We start from the raw sequence: 23,752 nt of genomic DNA on the forward strand, positions 1-23,752 counted from the left end.
AAAAGCTCCCTCGTGAAACTTAAAATACAACATAGTTCCATTTACATAAAATGACATGTATGTATATCCAGAAAAAAGTATAAAGGATGTTCCCCTAAAACAGAAGCAATAGTTATCTCTAGGGGTTATAATGGGGATACATTTTATCTTTTCAAAAATTCTTTTCTGTAGTATTTGACTTTTCTTTAACCTCAAAAAATAATATGGAATCAGAAAAGTAAGTATAAGCTACTAAAAAATTTTGATTTTAAAATTTAGCATAAAATCTCCCAAAATATATTGTGTTTTTAAAAACGGAACTAAAACAAGCAGGAGAGGATCCCTAAAATGGTTTCAACTGAGACAGAAATATTTCCTCTAATAGGCCATTACAGGTTGAATTGAGTCTTCCCAAAATATATTTTGAAGTCTTATTACCTAATATCAGTGAGACTTTATTTAGAAATAGGGTCTTTACAGATGTAGTCAAGTTCAGATAAGGCCATCGGGTCAAGCCCTAGTCCAATATAACTGGTGTCCTTAAAACAAGAGGGAAACCTGGAGAATGGCCGTGTGACAGGCAGGCAGAGACCAGACTGATGTAGCTGCAGTTCAAGGAATGTCAAAGATTGATGGCACCACAAGCTAGGAAGAGGCAAAGAACGAGGCTATTCAGAGACCTAGAGAGCACAGGCCTCCTGACACCTTGATTGGACTTCTCGCCTCCAGAATCGTGAGATACTAAATTTCTACTGTTTTAAGTCACACAGTTTATGCACTTTGTTAAAGCGGCCCTTGGAAACTGGTACCTAGGCCAAGAGAATTTAAAACATATATTCTATCCCAGAAGTCTAATTAAATAAACAAGTAGGTATTTACTCTAATAGAGCTGGAGGAAAGAAAATTGGTTCAAATAGAGTGAAAAATGAGATTTAAAAAAAAAAAAAAGAAAAAGACTATAAGCCATTTTTAAATATGCAAAGACATGCAAAACAAAACCAAAGAAAGAATTCAACAATCAAGGAAGTTTTAAAGGACAAGCCACCTGAAATAATAAATTTAGTGTGGGTAGCACTTGAACTTTAAAAAAAAAAAGACAAAAATTACCTCACTTCTCCTTCCTTGGTTCTGTAGGTACTTTTATAAAATCCATGGAAACTCTCAGAAAGATTGCCAGCGTAGTCGATGACAATGGTGTATGGGAGGCCGACGACCAGCGGCTCAGAAGCCAGAAGCGCAATCTGCTCCTGAGGTGGGTTTTCCAGGACTCTCAGTGGCTCTTCAGCCTGCCTCTCGCCACCTCCCTTCCTCAGGGCGGCCTTGGATATTTGTAGGCGGTGACTGTGCAGGATGATGGTACTGGTGGGCTTGCTGGCTGTGATTTCTATCTGTGTGGTTCCCCCGAAAGTCAGAGTGGTGAGGTTTGCGTGAATCATGAGATCGTAATGAGCTGGGATGATGTGCTCTGGAAGTCGAATTTTATTCCAAGGAAATGGTGCCCCGTTGCTAGCTTTTGGAGATGTTGGTTCCCTGCTCTGACATGAGGATGGAGTTGCCACCGTTAAGAGAATCAACAGTGTCGAAAGCAGTAAGGGCCTGGTTCCAAGTGACCATTTGATGGATGGAGATATCATCTTGCTTGAAATGGCTAGAGGCACAAATGTACAAAAGAAAAAAAAAATCACTAAAATATTATCAAGAGAGCATAATTTCAGAATGCATCCACCCATAATTAACATGATATAGATACAAACTTAAAAAAAATACTAGGTCTTTTCCTGAAAGTAAAATTATCTTTCCTATGTTAATGAGTCACAAGAAGAGGGAAGTTTATGGTCAACAACAATTATTAACATCTACTACAAAGCATCATCTAGCTTTCAAAGTTTAAATTAACTCTATCAGTCAGGATCCTCTGCTGAGAGCAAGAACAAGCTCTGGCTGAAGATCCTTAAATGGATCACAGAACTGACAGGTCATTTGGGAAGCCAGGCTCATAAAACAAGCAAAGATGGGCAATTAGAACTATATTAGACAAATATGTGATTAGATGACCACTCCCTGCCCGCACTAGACCTTAGAGGAAGCCACCCCAATGCGTAGAGATCAGATGCTAACACCTGTGCAGTCATCAAAGGAGGAGGTCTCTACTAGCCTGCAACTTCCTGTTGTTTCAGCAAAAGTGAGGTGTCCAACCACCAGCAGGGAGGACACAAAGCAGGCATCTGGCCTTGCTGCTTCTCCGTGGGAGAAAGGCCTTGCTTCCCACTGAGCTTAAAACACAGAAAGTAAAGGAAGGAAATACATGCTCAGTAGCAAGGGGGAGTGGGAAGGCACGTATTTGCAACAGTAAGCCTTAATAATATAATCAATCTGATTTCGCTATTGATCATCTGGTGATGTCCATGTGTAGAGTCATCTCCTGTGTTGTTGGAAGAGGGTGGTTGTTATGACCAGCGCATTTTCTTGGCAAAACTCTGTTAGCCTTTGACCTGCTTTGTTTGGTACTAAGGCCAAACTTGCCTGTTACTCCAGGTATCTCCTGACTTCCTACTTTTGCATTCCAGTCCCCTATAATGAAAAGGACATCTTTTTGGGGTGTTGGTTCTAGAATGTCTTGTAGGTCTTCATAGAAGCATTCAACTTCAGCTTCTTCAGCATTACTGGTTGGGGCATAGAATTGGAATACTGTGATATGGAATGATTTGCCTTGGAAATGAACAGAGATCATTCTATTATTTTTGAGATTGCATCCAAGTACTGCATTTCAGACTCTTCTGTTGACTATGAGGGCTACTCCATTTCTTCTAAGGGATTCTGGCCACAGTAGTAGATATAATAGTCATCTGAGTTAAATTCACCCATTTCAGTCCATTTCAGTTTGCTGATTCCTAAAATGTCAACGTTCACTCTTGCCATCTCCTGTTTGACCACTTCCAATTTACCTTGATTCATGGACCTAACATTCCAGGTTCCTATGCAATATTACTCTTTACAGCATTCAACTTTATTTCCATCACCAGTCACATCCACACCTGGGGGTTGTTTTTGCTTTGACTCTGTCTCTTCATTCTTTCTGGAGTTATTTCTCTACCAATCTCCAGTAGCATAATGTGCACCTCCCAACCTGGGGAGTTAGTTCATCTTTCAGTGTCCTATCTTTTCCCCTTTTCATACTGTTCATGGGGTTCTTAAGGCAAGAATACTGAAGTGGTTTTCCATTCCCTTCTCCAGTGCACCACATTCTGTCAGAACTCTCCACCATGTACCGTCTATCGTGGGTGGCCCTACATGGCATGGTTCATAGTTTCATTGAGTTAGACAAGGCTGTGGTCCATGTGATCAGTTTGGTTAGTTTTCTGTGATTGTGGTTTTCAGTCTGTCTGCCCTCTGATGGAGAAGGATAAGAGGCTTATGGAAGCTTCCTGATGGGAGAGACTGACTGTGGGGAAACTGGGTCTTGTTCTGATGGGCAGGGCCATACTCAGTAAATCTTTAATCCAATTTTCTGTTAATGGATAGGGAAGTTCTATACAGTCAGCAAAACAAGACCAGGAATGTAAAGTCAAGTGGGCCTTAGGAAGCATCACTATGAGCAAAGCTAGTGGAGGTGATGGAATTCCAGTTGAGCTATTTCAAATCCTAAAAGATGATGCTGTGAAAGTGCTGCACTCAATATGCCAGCAAATCTGGAAAATTCAGCAGTGGCCACAGGACTGAAAAAGGTCAGTTTTCATTCCAATCCCAAAGAAAGGCAATGCCAAAGAAAGCTCAAACTACTGCACAGTTGTACTCATCCCACATGCTAGCAAGGTAATGCTTAAAATTCTCCAAGCTAGGCTTCAACAGTACATGAACCGTGAACTTCCAGATTTTCAAGCTGGATTTAGAAAATGCAGAGGAACCAGAGATCAAATTGCCAACATCTGCTGGATCATTGAAAAAGCAAGAGAGCTCCAGAAAAATATCTACTTCTGCTTTATTGACTCTGCCAAAGCCTTTGACTATGTAGATCACAACAAACTCTGGAAAATTCTGAAAGAGATGGGAATACCAGACCACCTTACCTGCTTCCTGAGAAATCTGTATGCAGGTCAAGAAGCAACAGTTATAACTGGACATGGAACAACAGACTGGTTCCACATTGGGAAAGGAGTACATCGAGGCTGTATATTGTCACCCTGCTTATTTAATTTATATGCAGAGTACATCATGAGAAATGCTGGGCTGGATGAAGCACACGCTGGAATCAAGATTGCCAGGAGAAACATCAATAACCTCAGATATGCAGATGACACCACCCTTATGGCAGAAAGTGAAGAAGAACTAAAGAGCCTCTTGATGAAAATGAAAGTGGAGAGTGAAAAAGTTGGCTTAAAATTCAACATTCAGAAAACTAAGGTTATGGCATGTAATCCCATCACTTCATGGCAAATAGATGGGGAAACAATGGAAACAGTGACAGACTTTATTTTGGGGGGCTTCAAAATCACTGCAGATGGTGACTACAGCCATGAAATTAAAAGACGCTTGCTCCTTGGAAGAAAAGTTATGACCAACCTAGATAGCATATTAAAAAGCAGAGACATTACTTTGCCAATAAAGTTCCATCTAGCCAAAGCTATGGTTTTTCCAGTAGTCATGTATGGATGTGAGAGTTGGACTATAAAGAAAGCTGAGCGCCGAAGAATTGATGCGTTTGAACTGTGGTGTTGGAGAAGACTCTTGAGAGTGTCTTAGACTGCATGCGATCCAACCAGTTCATTCTAAAGGAGATCAGTCCTGGGTGTTCATTGGAAGGACTGATGCTGAAACTGAAACTCCAATACTTTGGCCATCTCATGCGAAGAGTTGACTCATTGGAAAAGATTCTGATGCTGGGAGGGATTGAGGGCAGGAGGAAAAGGGGACGACAGAGGATGAGATGGCTGGATGGCATCACCGATTCGATGGACGTGAGTTTGAGTAGACTCCAGGAGTTGGTGATGGACAGGGAGGCCTGGCGTGCTGTGACTCATGGGGTCGCAAAGAGTAGGACACGACTGAGCAGTTGAACTGGAACTGGAGAAGTAAGGACTGAGGGAAAGGACAGGATGTATCAGAATGGCTGCCAGGTTTCTAGAATGAATGTCTGGATGTTGGTAGGTATCCTTTATTGAAATGGAGAAGGCCAGAGGTGGAAAATATTTTAAAGGGAGGAGAGGGAACCAAGGCTTCATTTTTCAATATGTTTAATTTGTGATGTCTAGAGATATCCAAGGGGAAATATCAAGAAGGCAGTTAAATATACACAGACTGAGACATAAGGGCTTTAAAGGAATTTCCTGTTCTTGACTGTACTCCTTTAAAGTTTTAAAAAGTATCTTCCTTTGACATCTGATCTTACTAAATCTTCTTTGACAATCAATGGTGTGGATTAAAGCGCTGCAGTAACAGAGTTCCTAACTTTCTTTCACAGCCAGAAAAAGTTCAAGATACTAACTGCCTTTGGTGATTCTGACTTCTCCCACTCACACAGGAAGTCAGGGCAACTGGTCCTGGGCTGTCTCCTCCTTCCCTTTTTGGGACACCATGGAATGTCAAATCCATCATCAAGAGGTAACAGGACTTCTTCCAAAGGCTCTGAGCAATGAAATTAACAAGCACTGATGATAGCTAGTTACCGGTAGTAAAAACTTTTAAAATATTGATTCAATTTTTTAACGTATTAGAACTTTTCTACTTAGGCCCACCTGAAAATGCGCTGCCTATCAGTACCACTGCAACTCCGTGCAAAAAGAGACAAGTTGGGCAATTTTTCAGTCTTTTTTTTTTCTTAAGTCGTTGACTCCATCCTGAAGAGAGAGCAAATACTTCGGGGATTTAGTAGAAACCAGAGCACTTCTTTCTAAACCTGGCCTCACAAAGAACCTCCAAGAAAAAGGTAAGGAAGTGTCTGCACTTTCTCCTTCCTCCCGAAATTAACTTGCAGACCCACCAGGCTAGTAAGACACCGAGAGAGAATTTTAACTTGCTCCAACAGGAGAGCCTTTAAACTCAATAAACTCCTGGCTGAGCCACAGCGAAGGGAGGACAGGCAACTATTGGCAAGAAGTGCAGAAGAAGGGACAGCCTTGAATTGATCTGGAGGACGCTTAACTGTCCTTGCGACGATATCCCTGCGCCTGCAACTCACCGAACTCAGGTTTGTTTTCTCCAACTACTATCCGCCAGATACTCTCTTTGGCCAAACCTCAACCCCTCTCCCCCTCCATCCACCCACCACCTCTCTTGACCCTCCTCTGGAGCACAGCGGGCGAGGCTGGCAGGAACCCAGCCTCAAGGAGAAGCGCAGAGGACGGCTCCCGCCTGCCTGCCGGGAAGTGGCGGGGCTTAGGGGAGCTCTGCGCCGCTGGCCAGCTCCCGGTGCAGAAAGAGGCAAGGCCACTGTTGAGCCTGCGCCAACCCCACCACCCTCCCCGCGGACACGATCCCCAGCCTCGCGACCCACCCACCACCCCTACCCCCTGCACCCCCCGGCCCCACTTGGCCGCCGCCCGCTGATTCCCTTCCTCCCCGGGTCCCTGGGCCGCCACAGAAAGGACGCCCTGGCCTCGCTCTTCCCGCACTCAGCCTCCCCCAACAGCGGGGCGGACTGGGGTCTGTCTCACTGAGTACCTGGGACTCGGGGACCACGCCGCCGTCGCCTGCCTTGGCCGCCCCGGGACCAAAACTGAAAGCGAAAGTGAAAGCGAAAGTGAAGCCGGAGCGGCAAGCACAGGCGCGCGGGGCGCTGGGCCGAGCCCTGCGGGCGCAGGGGAGCCCCCGCCGAGGAGGTGGCTAGCTGGGGCAGGGGAAACCCGGCAGGACGAGCAGACCCCCATGTTCCCAGGACAGTTCAGTTCCGTCGCTCAGTCCTGTCCGACTCTTTGCGACCCCAGGGACCGCAGCAAGCCAGGCCTCCCTGTCCATCACCAACTCCCGGAGTTTACCCAAACTCATGTGCATCGAGTTGGTGATGCCATCCCAAGACAGGGACTCACAAAACAATAAGGCGTACGGTGCAGGGGGAACCAGCGGAGAGAAGCACCCCTTTAGGGGTGCAAATTATTTTCCCTGCACTTGTCTGGAGATTTGGTGTCGGGGGGGGGGGTCCCCCATGGATTAGCCTTTGGGGCAGCGGAGGTTTGGGGGCATAAGGAGAGGGCTGGCACTCTGAGGGCACTTGGGTGGAGCCGAGCTCCCCTCATTCCCCCCTCCACCGCCTGAACCAGCTCACAGCCCCGTTGGACTCAAGGCATGTCCATCATCTCCCCTCCGCAAATGAGCGGAGAGCCCCGGGCCCGCCTCAGAACGAAGCAGGAACCCAGAACTGCTCTGCAAAATGCTGGCTTGTGCAGGGTTTCCGTTGCAGAGAGGTTAGGCTGCAGACGCGGAAGAGGAAGAAAAGGGAAACAGAGGCGCAGAACTGCCCCACCTATATACAAGGGGCCCTCGGACCCCGCGGAGATGCTCCACCCACATTACAACTTTCTCCCTGGGCTTCCACGTGGCTCCGTGGTGAAGCATCTGCCTGCCAATGCAGAAGACATGTGTGCAAGCCTTTATCTCAGAAGATCCCACATGCCTCAGAGCAGCAGAGACTGCGCCCCAGCTCCTGAGCCTGTGCTCTGGAGCCCAAGAGCTGCAACTACCGAGCGCAGGCACCACGGCTACTGAAGCCATTGCGCCCTAGAGCCCCTCTCTTGCTCTGCAGCAAAGCAACTCTGTGCTTTGCAACTAGAGAGTGGTTCCCACTTGCTACAACTAGAGGAAAGCTCATGCAAGAACGAAGAGTCAACCCAGCCAGTAAAATAAATCTCAGTAAAGAACTTATTAAAGTTCTTTAAAAATACAGAACTCAATAAAAGTTCGGCCTACTTTTTCAAATCAAATGACCATTTCTGTGCTCCCCTTGGAACATTAAGACTGGATGAAATGTCCCAAGAAGCCCGCCTTTAAACAGCTGAGGGTGAATGGGGTAAGAGGCCAAGAAGACACAAATGTTCCTCCTCACCGAATGCTGCCCTGGCCTCTCTGAGATCTTTTTCTCAGTAAATGCAGGCTTTCTCCTCTCATTTCCTTCTCTGCGGCCTTGCCTTTGAAACCCTGGGGTTCTAAGTTACTCGAAGAGTATTTCTCAACTTCTTTTCCCCTCAATCTTATGCCTCCTTTTAAAACATACAATTTTTTTCTTCTGCATAGTCAAGGTTATTTTGTAATATAAAATTAACGCCCTGTCCCCGAGCCCAACCAGAGTGGGACCAAGGGAACTATTTTCACTAAAATTCAACAATAAAACCCACTCTGGGATCAGGTAATTTCTGCCTGTTTCCCAGGATGTCAGTGTATAGCTTATAGCTCCCAGGCCTCTGGGTATCAGGGAATGATCCCAGTTTGCTCAGATGAGAGCTACTGGTCCAGTAAACTTTTGCATTTCTTTGTTTTCATATTTGTATTTTGGGACTTGGTGTTTCCCTTCAGTTTCTAATAAGCTTAGTTTCTTTGAAAAGATTTCTTAAAATGGTCAGGATGGAAGGAAGTGAAGGTACCAAACAGGTGGGAAAGAAAGTGAAATTTGCTCAGTTGTGACCGACTCTTTGCAACCCCATGGACCATGGAATTCTCCAGGCCAGAATACTGGAGTGGGTAGCCTTTCCCTTCTGCAGGGGATCTTCCCAACCCAGGGATCGAACCCAGGTCTCCTGCATTGCAGGCAGATTCTTTACCAGCTGAGCCACCGGGGAAGGCCAGAGGATGCTCTAAATGACCAGTTAAGGCAGGGAGAGGGGAATGCTCTTACCCATACCGGGCAGAAGGTAACTGAAATGTCAGTAAGGAGAAAGCTGGCCACCAGACTTCTTTCTCACAGCCATTCCCTTGCCCAGACTTTAGACTCAGTTACAGTGCTAGGATTCCCTCTTCAGAATCCAAGGACACTACAAATAAAGCAATTAAGACAAGGATTTGGCAGCATTCCCTTCCCGTTTCAAAGCTCCAGCAGGGATCTGTGGGATGCAGACCTTGGAGTAAGGACTTTAAACTTGAAGGATTCGCACTTGCAGAGGCCTTGAGATCAAAAGTTAGCAGCCACCAAGCTCAGAAATGGTCTTAGAGGGAAGTGGCCAGAAAGAAGGGGCATCTAGGATTATTGATTACTTAACAACTGTTAGATACTGTGCTAAATGGATTTGTGTGTATGTATGTATAATTTAATCTTTTCAGCAATCATGTAATGTAGGTATTATGCTTTATAAATTTAGAAAAGTAAGAGAGATTGGCAACTTGCTCAAAAAAAAAAAAAAAAAAAAAACACCTAAATTTGAACCCTAGGTGTGTCAATTTGAGTCCAAAGTACATGTTTTTTCCACTGATTCACATCCCTTCCTCAGCTAGCTATTATGTACTCCCCACCCGCTTCACCTTGCCACCGCTTCACTTGGCAGTTCTAGCTTTGCTCTCTTCCAGGCAGCCCCTGGGAATTTCCCACCTTGAAAAACCTTCCTGGAGCCTCCCCATTTCCTCCTGGTGGATATTCAGTTATGCTGCTCTAACTACAGTAGTAGCTAAAGAATCCAAAGCTTTATACCTCGCTCATGGTGCACTGTCCGTAGGCAGGGTTCTCTGCCCTGCACAGCCAGTTGGGGCTCAGCGTGCTGGAGGACCATCATCTTGTTGGTACCTCCATCTGAAGCTTTTGGCCTTCTTGATCACCACGGCAAGGAAGAGTAAGTCCAAAGAATTAGGCATCAGCTTTTTCCCACCTCATTGCTGAATAATATATATCCCTTCCACTCACATTTCATTGACCAGAACTAACTACATGGTCTTCTGCAAATACAGGGAGAGGCTGGAAAACACTAATATTGTCCTCAACACAGTGTAACAGGGTCAGCTGAATCTTACCTATCAAAAGTTCAATGTCCTTAGTCTCAGACGGGACCCGGGAGGAGGAGGAAGTCCGTCTCAGGCTTTAGCCATTGCAACACATACAACCATGGCTTCAGTTCAGTTCAGTCACCCAATCGTGTCTGACTCTTTGTGACCCCATGGACTGCAGCACACCAGGCCTCCCTGTCCACCATCAACTCCCAGAGTTTACTCAAACTCATGTCCATTTAGTTAGTGATCCATCCAACCATCTCATCCTCTGTCATCCGCTTCTCCTCCTGCCTTCAATCTTTCCCAGCATCAGGGTCTTTTCCAATGAGTCAGTTCTTCACATCAGGTGGCCAAAGTATTGGCGTTTCAGCATCAGTCCTTCCAATGAACATTCAGGACTGATTTCCTTTAGGATGGACTGGTTGGATCTCCTTGCAGTGGCTTATTGTTGATCAATTCTCTTTTGCCAGCTTGGATTCCAGATGTTGATCAAGTAGTGTTCAGTTTTGCTCTGATTAATTGCATCAGTTCTGTCTTCATTCAGTTCAGTTCAGTTCCGTCTCAGTTGTGTCCAACTCTTTGCGACCCCATGGACTGCAGCACACCAGGCCTCTCTGTCTTCATTAGCTTTTGTCAATTAATGTCAGCATTGAGTTCATTTCTTCTCTTTGGCTGCCAAAGTTACTACCATTTGAACCTGTCACCACTTTCCTTTTTGATGTAAAGTCTTACCCATAATCATGATGTCGAAACCAGACAAAACAGAGCTATTCTGATGAAGGGGAACAAACCCACCTGTTCAGTCCTTGCCAACTGGCTCTCAGCTCCATTCCCACATCTACCCCCTCACACACACTGTGAATGCTTAGGTACCTCCATAGGCTCCTATGACCCCAGAACTTAATTTGTTAAACACCACCTTAAAAAAGAATAAAACAAACAAACAAAAAACAGCTATGTCCCTCATTCTTGATATTCCTGATATCTTGATATTAACAAAGAGAATGATAGTTTCCTCCTCTTCAGGCCAAATCACAAGCCAGGCCTACTCAACAAAATCTATACCATTTTACTGAAAAACAAAAAAAAAAAAGGAAGAAAATATAGATGTCAAGTTAAAAGAAGCACTACTTCAAAGAAGGCCACTGACCCCAAACAACCAATAAATCCCTCTAAAACATTATGGTTTGAAAGTATTTACATGTACTCTATCTCATTGAATCCTCAGAGTGTACCTGTATAGGTGGGTTCTATTAAGAGTGAACAACAAGAGTTCTCACTAAGTGATCAAAACTGCAGCCAGACTACTAGGACTCCTGAAGAACTTTCTGCGTGACTTGAGGACTGATGACTTGTTTCCCATTCCCCCCACCCCAGACATCTATCTGACAAACTTCTGCCATCTAGAGTAATCTGAGCGTGCCCCTCCTAGTTCCTGCAGCCTGATGGAACCCAGAGACCTCACTCTCTTCTGTCCCTCTTCAGTAAATGACAGGCCGACCTCACCCCTCTCCAGCCGACAATCTGTATTCCTATGGGTTTTCCCTCTGTTCATTTCAACTAGGAAGTAAGTCATCGTTAACACATGTTTTTAAGCTTTGCACTTCTTTCATTACTGTGAGATTCAACACTACACTGAATATATGTTGATTAGATGTTTTACTTTTTATTTCCTGTTTTGAGAATTATATGTTTATGATTGTTGCCCATTTATCTACTAGAATGTCATTCAGTTCAGTTCAGTTGCTCCGTCGTGTCTGACTCTGCAACCCTATGAATCGCAGCATGCCAGGCCTCCCTGTCCATCACCAACTCCCAGAGTTCACTCAGACTCACGTCCATTGAGTCAGTGATGCCATCCAGCCATCTCATCCTCTGTAGTCCCCTTCTCCTCCTGCTCCCAATCCCTCCCAGCATCAGAGTCTTTTCCAATGAGTCAACTCTTCGCATGAGGTGGCCAAAGTACTGGAGTTTCAGTTTCAGCATCAGTCCTTCCAAAGAAATCCCAGGGCTGATCTCCTTCAGAATGGACTGGTTGGACCTCCTTGTAGTCCAAGGGACTCTCAAGAGTCTTCTCCAACACCACAGTTCAAAAGCATCAATTCTTCAGTGCTCAGCTTTCTTCACAGTCCAATTCTCACATCCATACATGACCACTGGAAAAACCATAGCCTTGACTAGACGGACCTTTGTTTGCAAAGTAATGTCTCTGCTTTTCAATATGCTATCTAGGTTGTTCATAACTTTCCTTCCAAGGAGTAAGCATCTTTTAATTTCATGGCTGCAGTCACCATCTGCAGTGATTTTGGAGCCCCAAAAAATAAAGTCTGACATTGTTTCCACTGTTTCCCCATCTATTTCCCATGAAGTGATGGGACCAGATGCCATGATCTTCGGTTTCATCAAGAGGCTTTTTAGTTCCTTTTCACTGTCTGCCATAAGGGTGGTGTCATCTGCATATCTGAGGTTATTGATATTTCTCCCACCAATCTTGATTCCAGCTTGTGCTTCTTCCAGCCCAGCGTTTCTCATGATGTACTCTGCATAGGAGTTAAATAAGCAGGGTGAAAGTATACAGCCTTGACGTACTCCTTTTCCTATTTCATTAATTCATAAGAATGTCATTACTTAGTTACATAAAAATTTTCTATGACAGTCAAGAGAAATCCATGAATGCTATTAAAAATATAAAATATCACAATCAGTAAGGCTTTGTTGCTTCAAAGCAATCCCGCAAGTATGTCTAAATGCATCATGTCAGTTTATTAAAATCCCAGACCTGTACCTGCTTTGTTAAGTTATTTGAGATGTTGGAGTTTATTTACCAGATATTGTTAGCTTGAACATTAAACACATAGTGGTTCAGGAAACCTGATATTCGGGTTTGATCTTGTTTATGACTCTTTCTGCCACAGCAACTGAACATTTCATCCAAAAGGAAAAGAATACATGTTCTTTTCAGCCATGAAATTAAAAGACGCTTTCTCCTTGGAAGAAAAGCTATGACAAACCTAGACAGCATATTAAGAAGCAGAGACATTACTTTGCCAACAAAGGTCTGTATAGTCAAAGCTATCATTTTTCCAGTAGTCGTGTATGGATGTGAGAGTTGAACCATAAAGAAGGCTAAGCGTCAAAGAATTGATGCTTTTGAACTGTGGTGTTGGAGAAGACTCTTGAGAGTCCCTTGGACTGCAAGGAGATCAAACCAGTCTATGCTAAAGGAAATCAACCCTGAAAATTTATTAGAAGTACTGATGCTAAAGTTCCAATACTTTGCCCACCTAAGGTGAAGAGCTGACCCATCAGAAAAGACCCTGATGTTGGGAAAGATTGAAGGCAGGAGGAGAAGCAGACGACAGAGAATGAGATGGTTGGATGGCATCACTGACTTAAAGGACATGAGTTTGAGCAAGCTTCTGGAGATGGTGAAGGACAGGGAAGCCTGCTGTGTTACAGTCCATGGGGTCACAAAGAGTCAGACACGACTGAGTGACTGAGCCACAATATGTTCTTCTTAAGGGCACGTGGAGCATTCTCCAGGATTGATCACATTCTGGACAACATACTGAGCCTCAGTAATTTTAAGAAAAGTGAAATCATATCAAAAACCATTTCCAACCACAATACTATGAGATTAAATATCACTATAAGAAAAAAACTAAAAAACACAAACATGTGGAGGTTAAACAATATTCTACTTAAAAATCCAATGGATCACTGAAGAAAGCAAAAAGTACCTAGAAACAAATGAAAATGAAAGCATAAGCATGATGATCCAAAATTATGGAATGCAGCAAAAGCAGTTTTAAGAAGGAAGTTTATAGCAATATAATCTTACCTCAGAAAGCAAGAAATATCTCAAATAAACAATCTATCCTTATACCTAAAGCAATTGGAGAAAGAAGAGCAAACAAAAGTCAAAGCCAGTGGAAGGAAAGAAATAAAGATCAAAGCAGAAATAAGTGAAATAATGATAAAGAAAACCACAGAAAAGATCAATAAAATTAAAAGCTGATTCTATAAAAAGACAAGCAAAATTGATAAACCTTTAACCAGACTCATCAAGGGGGGAAAAAAAAAAAGGGAGAGGACTTAAATCAATAAAATTTCGAAATGGAAAAGGAGAATTTACAATGGACACCACAAAAATGTACAGGATCATAAGAGACTACTACAAGCAACTATATGTCAATAAAATAGACAATCTAGAAGAAATGGACAAATTCTTAAAAAGGTACACTCTCCCAAGTCTGAAACAGAAGAACTAGAAAATATAAACAGACCAATCACAGGTACTTAAATCAAAACTGATTTTAAAACCACAAAACATAAGCCTGGGACCTAGCAGCTTCACAGGCAGATTCTATCAAACATTTGGAGAAGAGCTAATACCTATCTTTCTGAAACTATTCCCAAAAATTGCAGAGGAAGGAAAACTCCCCAGCTCATTTTATGAGACCACCATCACCCTGATATACCAAAACCAAACAAAGATACCATAGAAAAAGAAAGTTACAGGCCAATAGTATTGATGAAAATATATGTAAAAATCCTCCACAAAATACAAGCAATCTGAAAGCAGCAATACATTAAAAGGATCACACACCATGATCAAGTAGGATTTATCCCAGGAATGCAAGGATTTTTCAGTATCCACAAACCAATCAATGTGATACACCACATCAAAAAACTGAATAGAAACCATATGATCATCTCAACAGATGCATAAAAAGTTTTGACAAAATTGTACACCCACTTATGATAAAAGCTCTCCATAATGTGGTCACAGAAGACTCTACCTCAACATAATAAAGGCCATGTATGACAAACCTATAGCTAACATCATACTCAACAGCAAAAAGCTGAAACCATTTTCTCTAAGATCAAGAATAAAACACAGATGTTCAACCTCACCACTTTTACTCAGCATATCTTTCAAAGTCTTAGCCATGGCAATCAGAGAAGAAAAAGAAATAAAAGGAATTTAAGTTGGAAAAGAAGTAAAGCTGTCACTGTCTGCAGATGACATGATACCAAGAGAGTCAGTTCCTAGGTAGGTTGATAAGAAGTCCTGGGTCCCCAAGGAGGAGAAAGGGGTCTGAGACTCTCAAAGTGGAGATAGGGGTCTAGAATTCTCAAGGAGGAGGAAAGGAAAAATATCTTTTTTTTTTCTCTGTTCTATGTTCCTTAGTCTTAGTCACATAAAATGTTTTTTCCTCTAAGCCTAGAACTGATAATTATACAACAAACAACTCAGTTTAAATTCTGTACTAAGGAATATATAACAACATGTATCCTGCTTGAGGACAGTTTCTCCTTCCTGAAAACCTTCTGGCTAATCCTGTTATCTTAAAAAGTAAATTATGGGAATGAGTCTAGTAAGATCTTTACAACCTTGAGATATTCTTTCGATTTATTGCAATAACTAAAAAATTATATGACTCCCTTGCTTAGACTAGTGAGGGGGACACTTTCAATCCCCCTTCTGATGTCTATGTCAGAAGCTGTCTCTGTCTCTTTTCACTTTAATAAAACTCTGCTATACAAAAGCTCTTGAGTGCTCAAGCCTGGTCCCTGGTCCTGTAGTTAAATCTTCTTTGGAGATCACAATTCTGACACCATAAGCCATCAATTCTATACATAGAAGATCCTGAAGATGCTACCAGAAAACTACTCAGTTCAGTTCAGTTCAGTGGCTCAGTCGTGTCCGACTCTTTGTGACCCCATGAATCGCAGCATGTCAGGCCTCCGTGTCCATCACCAACTCCCGGAGTTCACTCAAACTCATGTCCATCGAGTCGGTGATGCCATCCAGCCATCTCATCCTCTGTTGTTCCCTTCTCCTCCTGCCCTCAATCCCTCCCAGCATCAGAGTCTTTTCCAATGAGTCAACTCTTCGCATGAGGTGGCCAAAGTACTGGAGTTTCAGCTTTAGCATCATTCCATTGGATCTCCCTGCAGTCCAAGGGACTCTCAAGAGTCTTCTCCAACACCACAGTTCAAAAGCATCAATTCTTCAGTGCTCAGCTTTCTTCACAGTCCAACTCTCACATCCATACATGACACTGGAAAAACCATAGCCTTGACTAGATGAGCCTTTGTTGGCAAAGTAATGTCTCTGCTTTTCAATATGCTATCTAGGTTGGTCATAACTTTCCTTCCAAGGAGTAAGCGTCTTTTAATTTCATGGCTGCAATCACCATCTGCAGTGATTTTGGAGCCCCCAAAAATAAAGTCTGACACTGTTTCCACTGTTTCCCCATCTATTTCCCATGAAGTGATGGGACCAGATGCCATGATCTTCATTTTCCGAATGTTGAGCTTTAAGCCAACTTTTTCACTCTCCTCTTTGACTTTCATCAAGAGGCTTTTTAGTTCCTCTTCACTTTCTGCCATGAGGGTGGTGTCATCTGCATATCTGAGGTTATTGATATTTCTCCCACCAATCTTGATTCCAGTTTGTGCTTCTTCCAGCCCAGCATTTCTCATGATGCTCTCTGCATATAAGTTGAATAAGCAGGGTGACAATATACAGCCTTGACATACTCCTTTTCCTACTTGGAACCAGTCTGTTGCTCCATGTCCAATTCTAACTGTCGCTTCCTGACCTGCATATAGGTTTCTCAAGAGTCAGGTCAGGTGGTCCGGTATTCCCATCTCTTTCAGAATTTTCCACAGTTTATTGTGATCCACACAGTCAAAGGCTTTGGCATAGTTAATAAAGCAGAAATAGATGTTTTTCTGGAACTCTCTTGCTTTATCCATGATCCAGCGGATGTTGGCAATTTGATCTCTGGTTCTTCTGCCTTTTCTAAAACCAGCTTGAACATCAGGAAGTTCACGGTTCACATATTGCTGAAGCCTGGCTTGGAGAATTTTGGACATTACTTTACTAGCATGTGAGATGAATGCAATTGTGCGGTAGTTTGAGCATTCTTTGGTATTGCCTTTCTTTGGGACTGGAATGAAAACTGACCTTTTCCAGTCCTGTGACCACTGCTGAGTTTTCCAAATTTGCTGGCTTATTGAGTGCAGCACTTTCACAGCATCATCTTTCAGGATTTGGAATAGCTCAACTGGAATTCCATCACCTCCACTAGCTTTGTTTGTAGTGATGCTTTCTAAGGCCCACTTGACTTCACATTCCAGGATGTCTGGCTCTAGGTCAGTGATCACACCATCGTGATTATCTGGGTCATGACGATCTTTTTTGTACAGTTCTTCTGTGTATTCTTGCCACCTCTTAATGTCTTCTGCTTCTGTTAGGTCCATACCATTTCTGTTCTTTATCGAGCCCATCTTTGCATGAAATGTTCCCTTGGTATCTCTAATTTTCTGGAAGGGATCTCTAGTCTTTCCCATTCTGTTCTTTTCCTCTGTTTCTTTGCATTGATCACTGAGGAAGGCTTTCTTATCTCTTCTTGCTGTTCTTTGGAACTCTGCATTCAGATGCTTATATCTTTCCTTTTCTCCTTTGCTTTTCGCTTCTCTTCTTTTCACAGCTATTTGTAAGGCCTCCCCAGGCAGCCATTTTGCTTTTTTGCATTTCTTTTCCATGGGGATGGTCTTGATCCGTGTTTCCTGTACAATGTCATGAACCTCAGTGTATAGTTCATCAGGCACTCTATCTATCAAATCTAGTCCCTTAAATCTATTTGTCACTTCCACTGTATAATCATAAGGGATTTGATATAGGTCATACCTGAATGGTCTAGTGGTTTTCCCTACTTTCTTCAATTTCAGTCTGAATTTGGCAATAAGGAGTTCATGGTCTGAGCCACAGTCAGCTCCCTGTCTTGTTTTTGCTGACTGTATAGAGCTTCTCCATCTTTGGCTGCAAAGAATATAATCAATCTGATTTCGGTGTTGACCATCTGGTGATGTCCATGTGTACAGTCTTCTCTTTTGTTGTTGGAAGAGGGTGTTTGCTATAACCAGTGTGTTCTCTTGGCAAAACTCTATTAGCCTTTGCCCTGCTTCATTCCGTATTCCAAGGCCAAATTTGCCTGTTATTCCAGGTGTGTCTTAACTTCCTACTTTTGCATTCCAGTCCCCTATAATGAAAAAGACATCTTTTTTGGTTGTTAGTTCTAAAAGGTCTGGTTGGTCTTCACAGAACCGTTCAACTTCAGCTTCTTCAGCATTACTGGTTGGGGCATAGACTTGGATTACTGTGATATTGAACAGATTGCCTTGGAAATGAACAGAGATCATTCTGTCGTTTTCAAGATTGCATCCAAGTACTGCATTTCAGAGTATTTTGTTGACCATGATGGGTACTCCATTTCTTCTAAGGGATTCCTGCCAGCAGTAGTAAATATAATGGTCACTAGAGTTCAGCAATGAATTTGGAAAAGTTACAGGATGCAAAATTAATATACAGAAATCTGTTGTGTTTCTATAAACTAACAACAGCAGATCAGAAAGAGGATTTAAGGGGGAAATCCCATTTTCTATTGCATCAAAAAGAATAAAATACCTAGGAATAAAGCTACCTAAGGAAGCAAAATGCCTGTATTCTGAAAAATATAACTTGCTGGTGAAAGAAATAAAAAATGACACAGATAGGATATGCCATGTTCTTAGATTGGAAGAATCAATATTGTAAAATATGAATATACTACCCAAGGCAATCTACAGATTCAATGAAATCTCTATCAAATTATCAATGACATTTTTCACAGCACTAGAATTTTTTCAAAAATCATAAAATTTGTAGGGAGACAAAAAAGACCCTGAATATCCAAAGTAATTTTAAGAAAAAACAGAGCTGGAAGAATCAGGCTCCCTAACTTCCAATTCTAGTACAAAGCTATAGTCATCAAAACAATGTGATACTGGCACAAAAAAATAGAAATATATACCAAATGGAACAGAATTAAAAGCCCAGAAATATTCTACAGTCAACTGATGCACCTATGGTCAACTCCTGCAGTTACAGTCAATCAATCTGTAACAAAGGAGGCAAGAATATACAACAGAGAAAAGACAATGACTTCAATAAACGGTGCTGGGAAAACGGAACAGATACATTTGAAAAAAAAATGAAGCTAGAACATTCTTTAATGCCATACACAAAAATAAACTCAAAATGGATTGAAGGTCTAAATGTAAGACCGGATACTAAAAGCTCTTGGAGAAAAACATAAGCAGAACACTCTTTGATATAAATTACAGCAACATCTTTTTGGGTACACTTCCTAGAGTAACAGAAATGAAAACAAAAATATATAAAATGGGACTTAATTAAACTCAAAAACTTTTGCGCAGCAAAGGAAACCATAAACCAAACAAAAAGACAACTTATAGAATGGGAGAAAATATTTGCAAACAAAGCAACTAAGCAACTGACAAGGGCTTTATCTCCAAAATTTAGAAACACCTCATGCAGCTCAATATCAAAATAAATAAATAAATAAACAATCCAGTCAAAAAAAAATGGGCAGAACACCCAAAGAAACATTTCTCCAAGGAAGACATACAGATGGCCAATAGGCACATGAAAAGATGCTCAACACCACTATTAGAGAAATGCAAGTCAAAACTACAATGAGGTACCCCCTCACACCAGTCAGAATGGGCATCATTAAAGTCTATAAACAGTAAATGCTGGAGAGGATGTGGAGAAAACAGAATTCTCCTACCCTGTTGATGGGAATGTAAATCGATACAGCCACGATGGAGAACAATATGGAGGATCCTTAAGAAACTAAAAATAGAGCTTCCATGTGACCCAACAATCCCACTCCTTGGCCTATATCTGGAGTAAGCCATGGTTCAAAAGGATATACGTACCCAATGTTCATAGCACCACTGTTTACAATAGCCAAGACATGGAATGAGCCTAAATGTCCATTGACAGATAAATGGATAAAGAAGATGTGGTACATATATACAGTGGAATATTACTCAGCTATTAAAAAGAATGAAATAATGCCACTTGCAGCAACATGGATGGATCTGGAGATTATATCATACTAAGTGAAGTAAGTCATAAAGACAATTATCATATGGTATCTTTTATATGTGGAATCTTTAAAAAATGAACTTATTCACAAAACAGGAACAGACTTAGAGAATGAATTCATGGTTACCAAAGAGTTGGACAAGACTTAGTGACTGAACAACAAAAAGCTAAAAAAAAAAAAAAAAAAAAAAAAAGGAGTTACCCAGGAGTGAGCATGTTCTTTGCATATTCCAAAAGAAATAATAAAAATATTGGTTTGAAAACATAGATTGTTGTTCAGACATGTCCAACTCTGCAACCCCATAGACTGCAGCAAGCCAGGCTTCCCTGTCCATCACCATCTCCCTGAGCTTGCTCAAACTCATGTCCATTGAGTCAGTGATGCCATCCAACCATCTCATCCTCTGTCGTCCCCTTCTCTTCTGGCCTTCAATCTTTCCCAGCATCGGGGTCTTTTCCAATGAGTCAGTTCTTCACATCAGGTGGCCAAAGTATTGGAGCTTCAGCTAATTTCCTTGAAGTGATGGGAGTGGATGCCATATCTTATTTTTTTGAATGTTGAGTTTTAAGCTTACTTCTTCATTCTCCTCTTTCACATACATCAAGAGGCTCTTTAGTTCCTCTTCACTTTCTGTCATAAGGGTGGTGTCATTTGCATATCTGAGATTATTGAGATTTCTCTCATCAATCTTTATTCCAACTTGTGCTTCATAGAGCCTGACATGATGTACTCTGCATTTAAATTAAATAAGCAGGGTAACAATATGCAGCCTTGACGTTCTCCTTTCCCAATTTTCAACCAGTCTGTTGTTCCACGACTGGTTCTAACTGTCATTTCTTGACCTGCATATGGATTTCTCAGGAGGCAGGTATCCCCATCTCTTTCAGAATTTTCCAGTTTGTTGTGATCCTCACAGTCAAAGCCTTTAATATAGTCAAGGAAGCAGAAGTAGATGTCAACTATATTTTCTACAGAACCATAGTATCATGCTACCAAACAGTTCTCATGCTCTCTCACATGAGACAGGGGAGAGGAAAATGTCTATTTGCCACATTAATATTACTGTACATCTAGGTATTTCTGTTATTGTAATCATAGGATAGGACAGCCTATCTCATTGAGGCAAGAAGGATATGTAGATCTGGGAAGTGATTGATGAGGGAATACTTGATCAGAAACTAAGGAAGGACCTTGACTCCAGAAACGAAAGATTTGATTCTTCATTTTGCTAAAAATGTGAATATCTCCCAAATAAGAAATGAGAAATTAATAGCAGGCTGAAAATGTTCACTGATGGATAATGAGTCAGCTTCTATCAGAAGAACTGATTCCAACCTCAGAAGAAAGATGACATCTGAGATTCTAACCAATAAAGAGATCAGAGCTCAATAAAATAATCTGAACAGTAAATGGATTCAATAAAGAAGGTGACCAAAGGTAGAGAGAGCTTTTACAGGATAGGGAATGTATTATAGGTCCAGTAATAACCCAAAGTCAGAGAGTCCGGGCAAGATCTGAGAAGGCCGGGGCAGCTGCAGAGAAGCACTGCAGAGCTGAGTCACTTGGGCCCAACATCAGAGATTCTGGTTGTTCAGTCGCTAGCCTGCTTCAGCGGCAGGGCCACAAGAAGGGGAAGAGTCCAGCCATGAGTGGGTGGTTCAGCCAAAGATGTCAAAATGAAACTCGAGTTAAATTAGTGAGAATACTGGGTTCTTCTGTTTCTGTAGCATTGTGTTGGCTTTGTTTTCCCACTCTGAGCTTCCCAGTCCTGGTGGTGGTTTGCTAAAGTTTTACAGCATCTATATTAGCCTAGCCATCCAACAGTCCCCCTTTCTAAAGAGTGAACACTGAAAAATCATAATACAGTACAATTTTATATTACTCATTTAACCTTTGTAGTGCACTAGTAAATAAAATACCCAAACTACTGAAACTTCTTTTTTTTTTTTCCTTTACCTTCCTTCTTTTCAACAGATATTAATTGATGCAGTGAGTAAAGAGAAGCAAAGAAATGCACCAGAATAATTTAGGGAAGTTGTCTTAGCAAAAGAAGATAGATTCCTTACCTCCACCGTGAGAAATTCTGATTCAACCGATCTTGGTTGATAAATACATTAAATTCAAGGAAAAGTATAAACTTTCTCTTTCCATTTACACAGCTGCCCTGAGGACAAAGGGAATTCTCCATGTCTTAGCTGGAAAAGTAGGAGGATTAGTGAACTCCTGAGGGCCAGACCTCAAAAGTAGGCAGCACCAGCTATTTGAGTTCTGGAACCTTGGAGGAACTACTGAAAATATTGCAGATAGAGGAAGAAAGAGAGGTGAACTACCGGGGTCCAGCCCCGGTTGGATCCAGGGATTCCCTCGGGAGGACGGCGTTGGTGAAAAGGATAGCAAAGCAGAGAGATTAGGGGCTCATTATAACTGGTTTATGCGGAAAGTCAATAAAACCCGTGACATCAGGTTTGCTCTGACCACAGAGGCCACAGGCGCCCTCTCAAATCGCTGAAGGTGCCCCACCTTAGGCACCTTCTCAAGTGGGTCTTAGAAGCCCAGGCAAGTAAGTGGTCCCAGAGGACCCCCGTGCTCCAATTAAATGTCCTGAAGGAAGAACAGAAAAGAAAAGGAGAGAAAAGGAAGCAAGAAAGAATGACATGGGGAGACCAAGCTTTGAGTAAGGCCCGTAGCTTTATTTTCAAAGGGAGCTTATATACCTTAAGTTGTGCATAGAGGGTAATAGGGAGCGTAAAATCATGCAAAGTCAGCAGTCTTTGATCCTTATCGAGACCAGGCTTTCTTTTCTGCAAACTTATCGTATACAAATGGTTTAGGTGATTTACATCATCTTCTGGCCAGAAGGCCTATTAACATTTTATGATTCTGATAAAGGTTTGTCAACCATAAGACTTATTTTCTCTAAGAGTAATTATTTTAAGGTTTGGCGCCATCCTCCGAAGGTGTTAGATAAAGTTGCATTCCTATAGGGCAAAGGTGCAGTGGGCTTACAACAAAGGAAAGAATTTATTACCTTAAGGGTCTAAAGTTGTTAGCACCAAGTCCACTGCTTATTTTTTCTATATACCAACTATATTAATTAATACACTTCTAAGGATACAATACAGGAGATGTGGAAACTTGGCAGCAAGCATTGGCTCAACAATGAAATCTTCTACTAGTTCTGTTCTAATAATTTCTAACTCTCCGAGAGGCTCTATACTATTTGAATATCTTAAGCTTCCCATGCCTCTTGCCATTGGGAGACTGTAAACAATCCTATGTGTAGCTCTAGGAATCCGGGTAAACCTGTCAGGCAAGTTAGAAAGTCATCAGAGGGGTTTGAATTGAAACACTCCTATTATGCCCAAGAGGCTAATTAACTAGAGCTCTAAGTTGATTTCCTTCAGAGAAAGGTGATTGGTGATAGCCCCCTGTTAATGTCAGAGGAGTTGGTGAAAGTTGTAAAATAGTGAAACAGACAGATTCTGGTTTTGGGGTAGACGCTCAGGCAGATCTGGGGGGGGCCCCTCGAGCTCTGACTCGCCTTGCCCGTCAGGGCTCTCCCGCATGACCTTGTCATGGGTGGGAACTCCCGTGGTGGCTCCCAGCAGCAAACAATGTCTGGAGTCTGCTATGGTTGTTGACAACTGTCTAGAGCGTTCCATCAAACTCCTCTTTACCAATGAAGAATGGGAAAATTTCAAGTTTGGAGATCAAAATTTGTGCATTTAATGCTGGGAAAGGGCCAGAGAAGGCATTCTCTTTGTGGGTTTGGTTTCTGAATCCTCAGCTTGTGAAAGAGGCTGTACAGGGAGAAATTAATACATGTAAACTGTTCTAAGAGTTTGAACTCTAGGGAGAAAGATGGCCCACAGATAGGAGGGCTAAATCAGCAAGGAGACTTT

At 42.2% G+C, this 23,752-nt stretch overlaps 1 protein-coding gene and 1 long non-coding RNA gene across 7 annotated transcripts in view; one reads left to right on the forward strand and one right to left on the reverse strand.

Annotated features, from left to right (window-relative positions):
* Window positions 1-23,752, reverse strand: part of ERAP1 (endoplasmic reticulum aminopeptidase 1) — a 129,802-nt gene that overhangs the window by 28,631 nt on the left and 77,419 nt on the right. For 2 of the 6 annotated variants that reach the window (XM_059888137.1, XM_059888138.1), the window contains one exon: window positions 1,087-1,627. In XM_059888137.1, coding sequence (XP_059744120.1) covers window positions 1,087-1,613 — 527 coding nt within the window. In that variant the 5' untranslated portion in view covers window positions 1,614-1,627. 6 annotated transcript variants of the gene reach the window in all.
* On the forward strand, window positions 5,813-8,343 carry LOC132345826 (uncharacterized). The gene is made up of 2 exons (XR_009495408.1): window positions 5,813-5,902; window positions 6,002-8,343. It is a non-coding gene; the product is annotated as an uncharacterized lncRNA (long non-coding RNA).

This window comes from Bos taurus, chromosome 7, assembly GCF_002263795.3.
Source record: "Bos taurus isolate L1 Dominette 01449 registration number 42190680 breed Hereford chromosome 7, ARS-UCD2.0, whole genome shotgun sequence".
Taxonomy (NCBI): Eukaryota; Metazoa; Chordata; class Mammalia; order Artiodactyla; family Bovidae; genus Bos; species Bos taurus.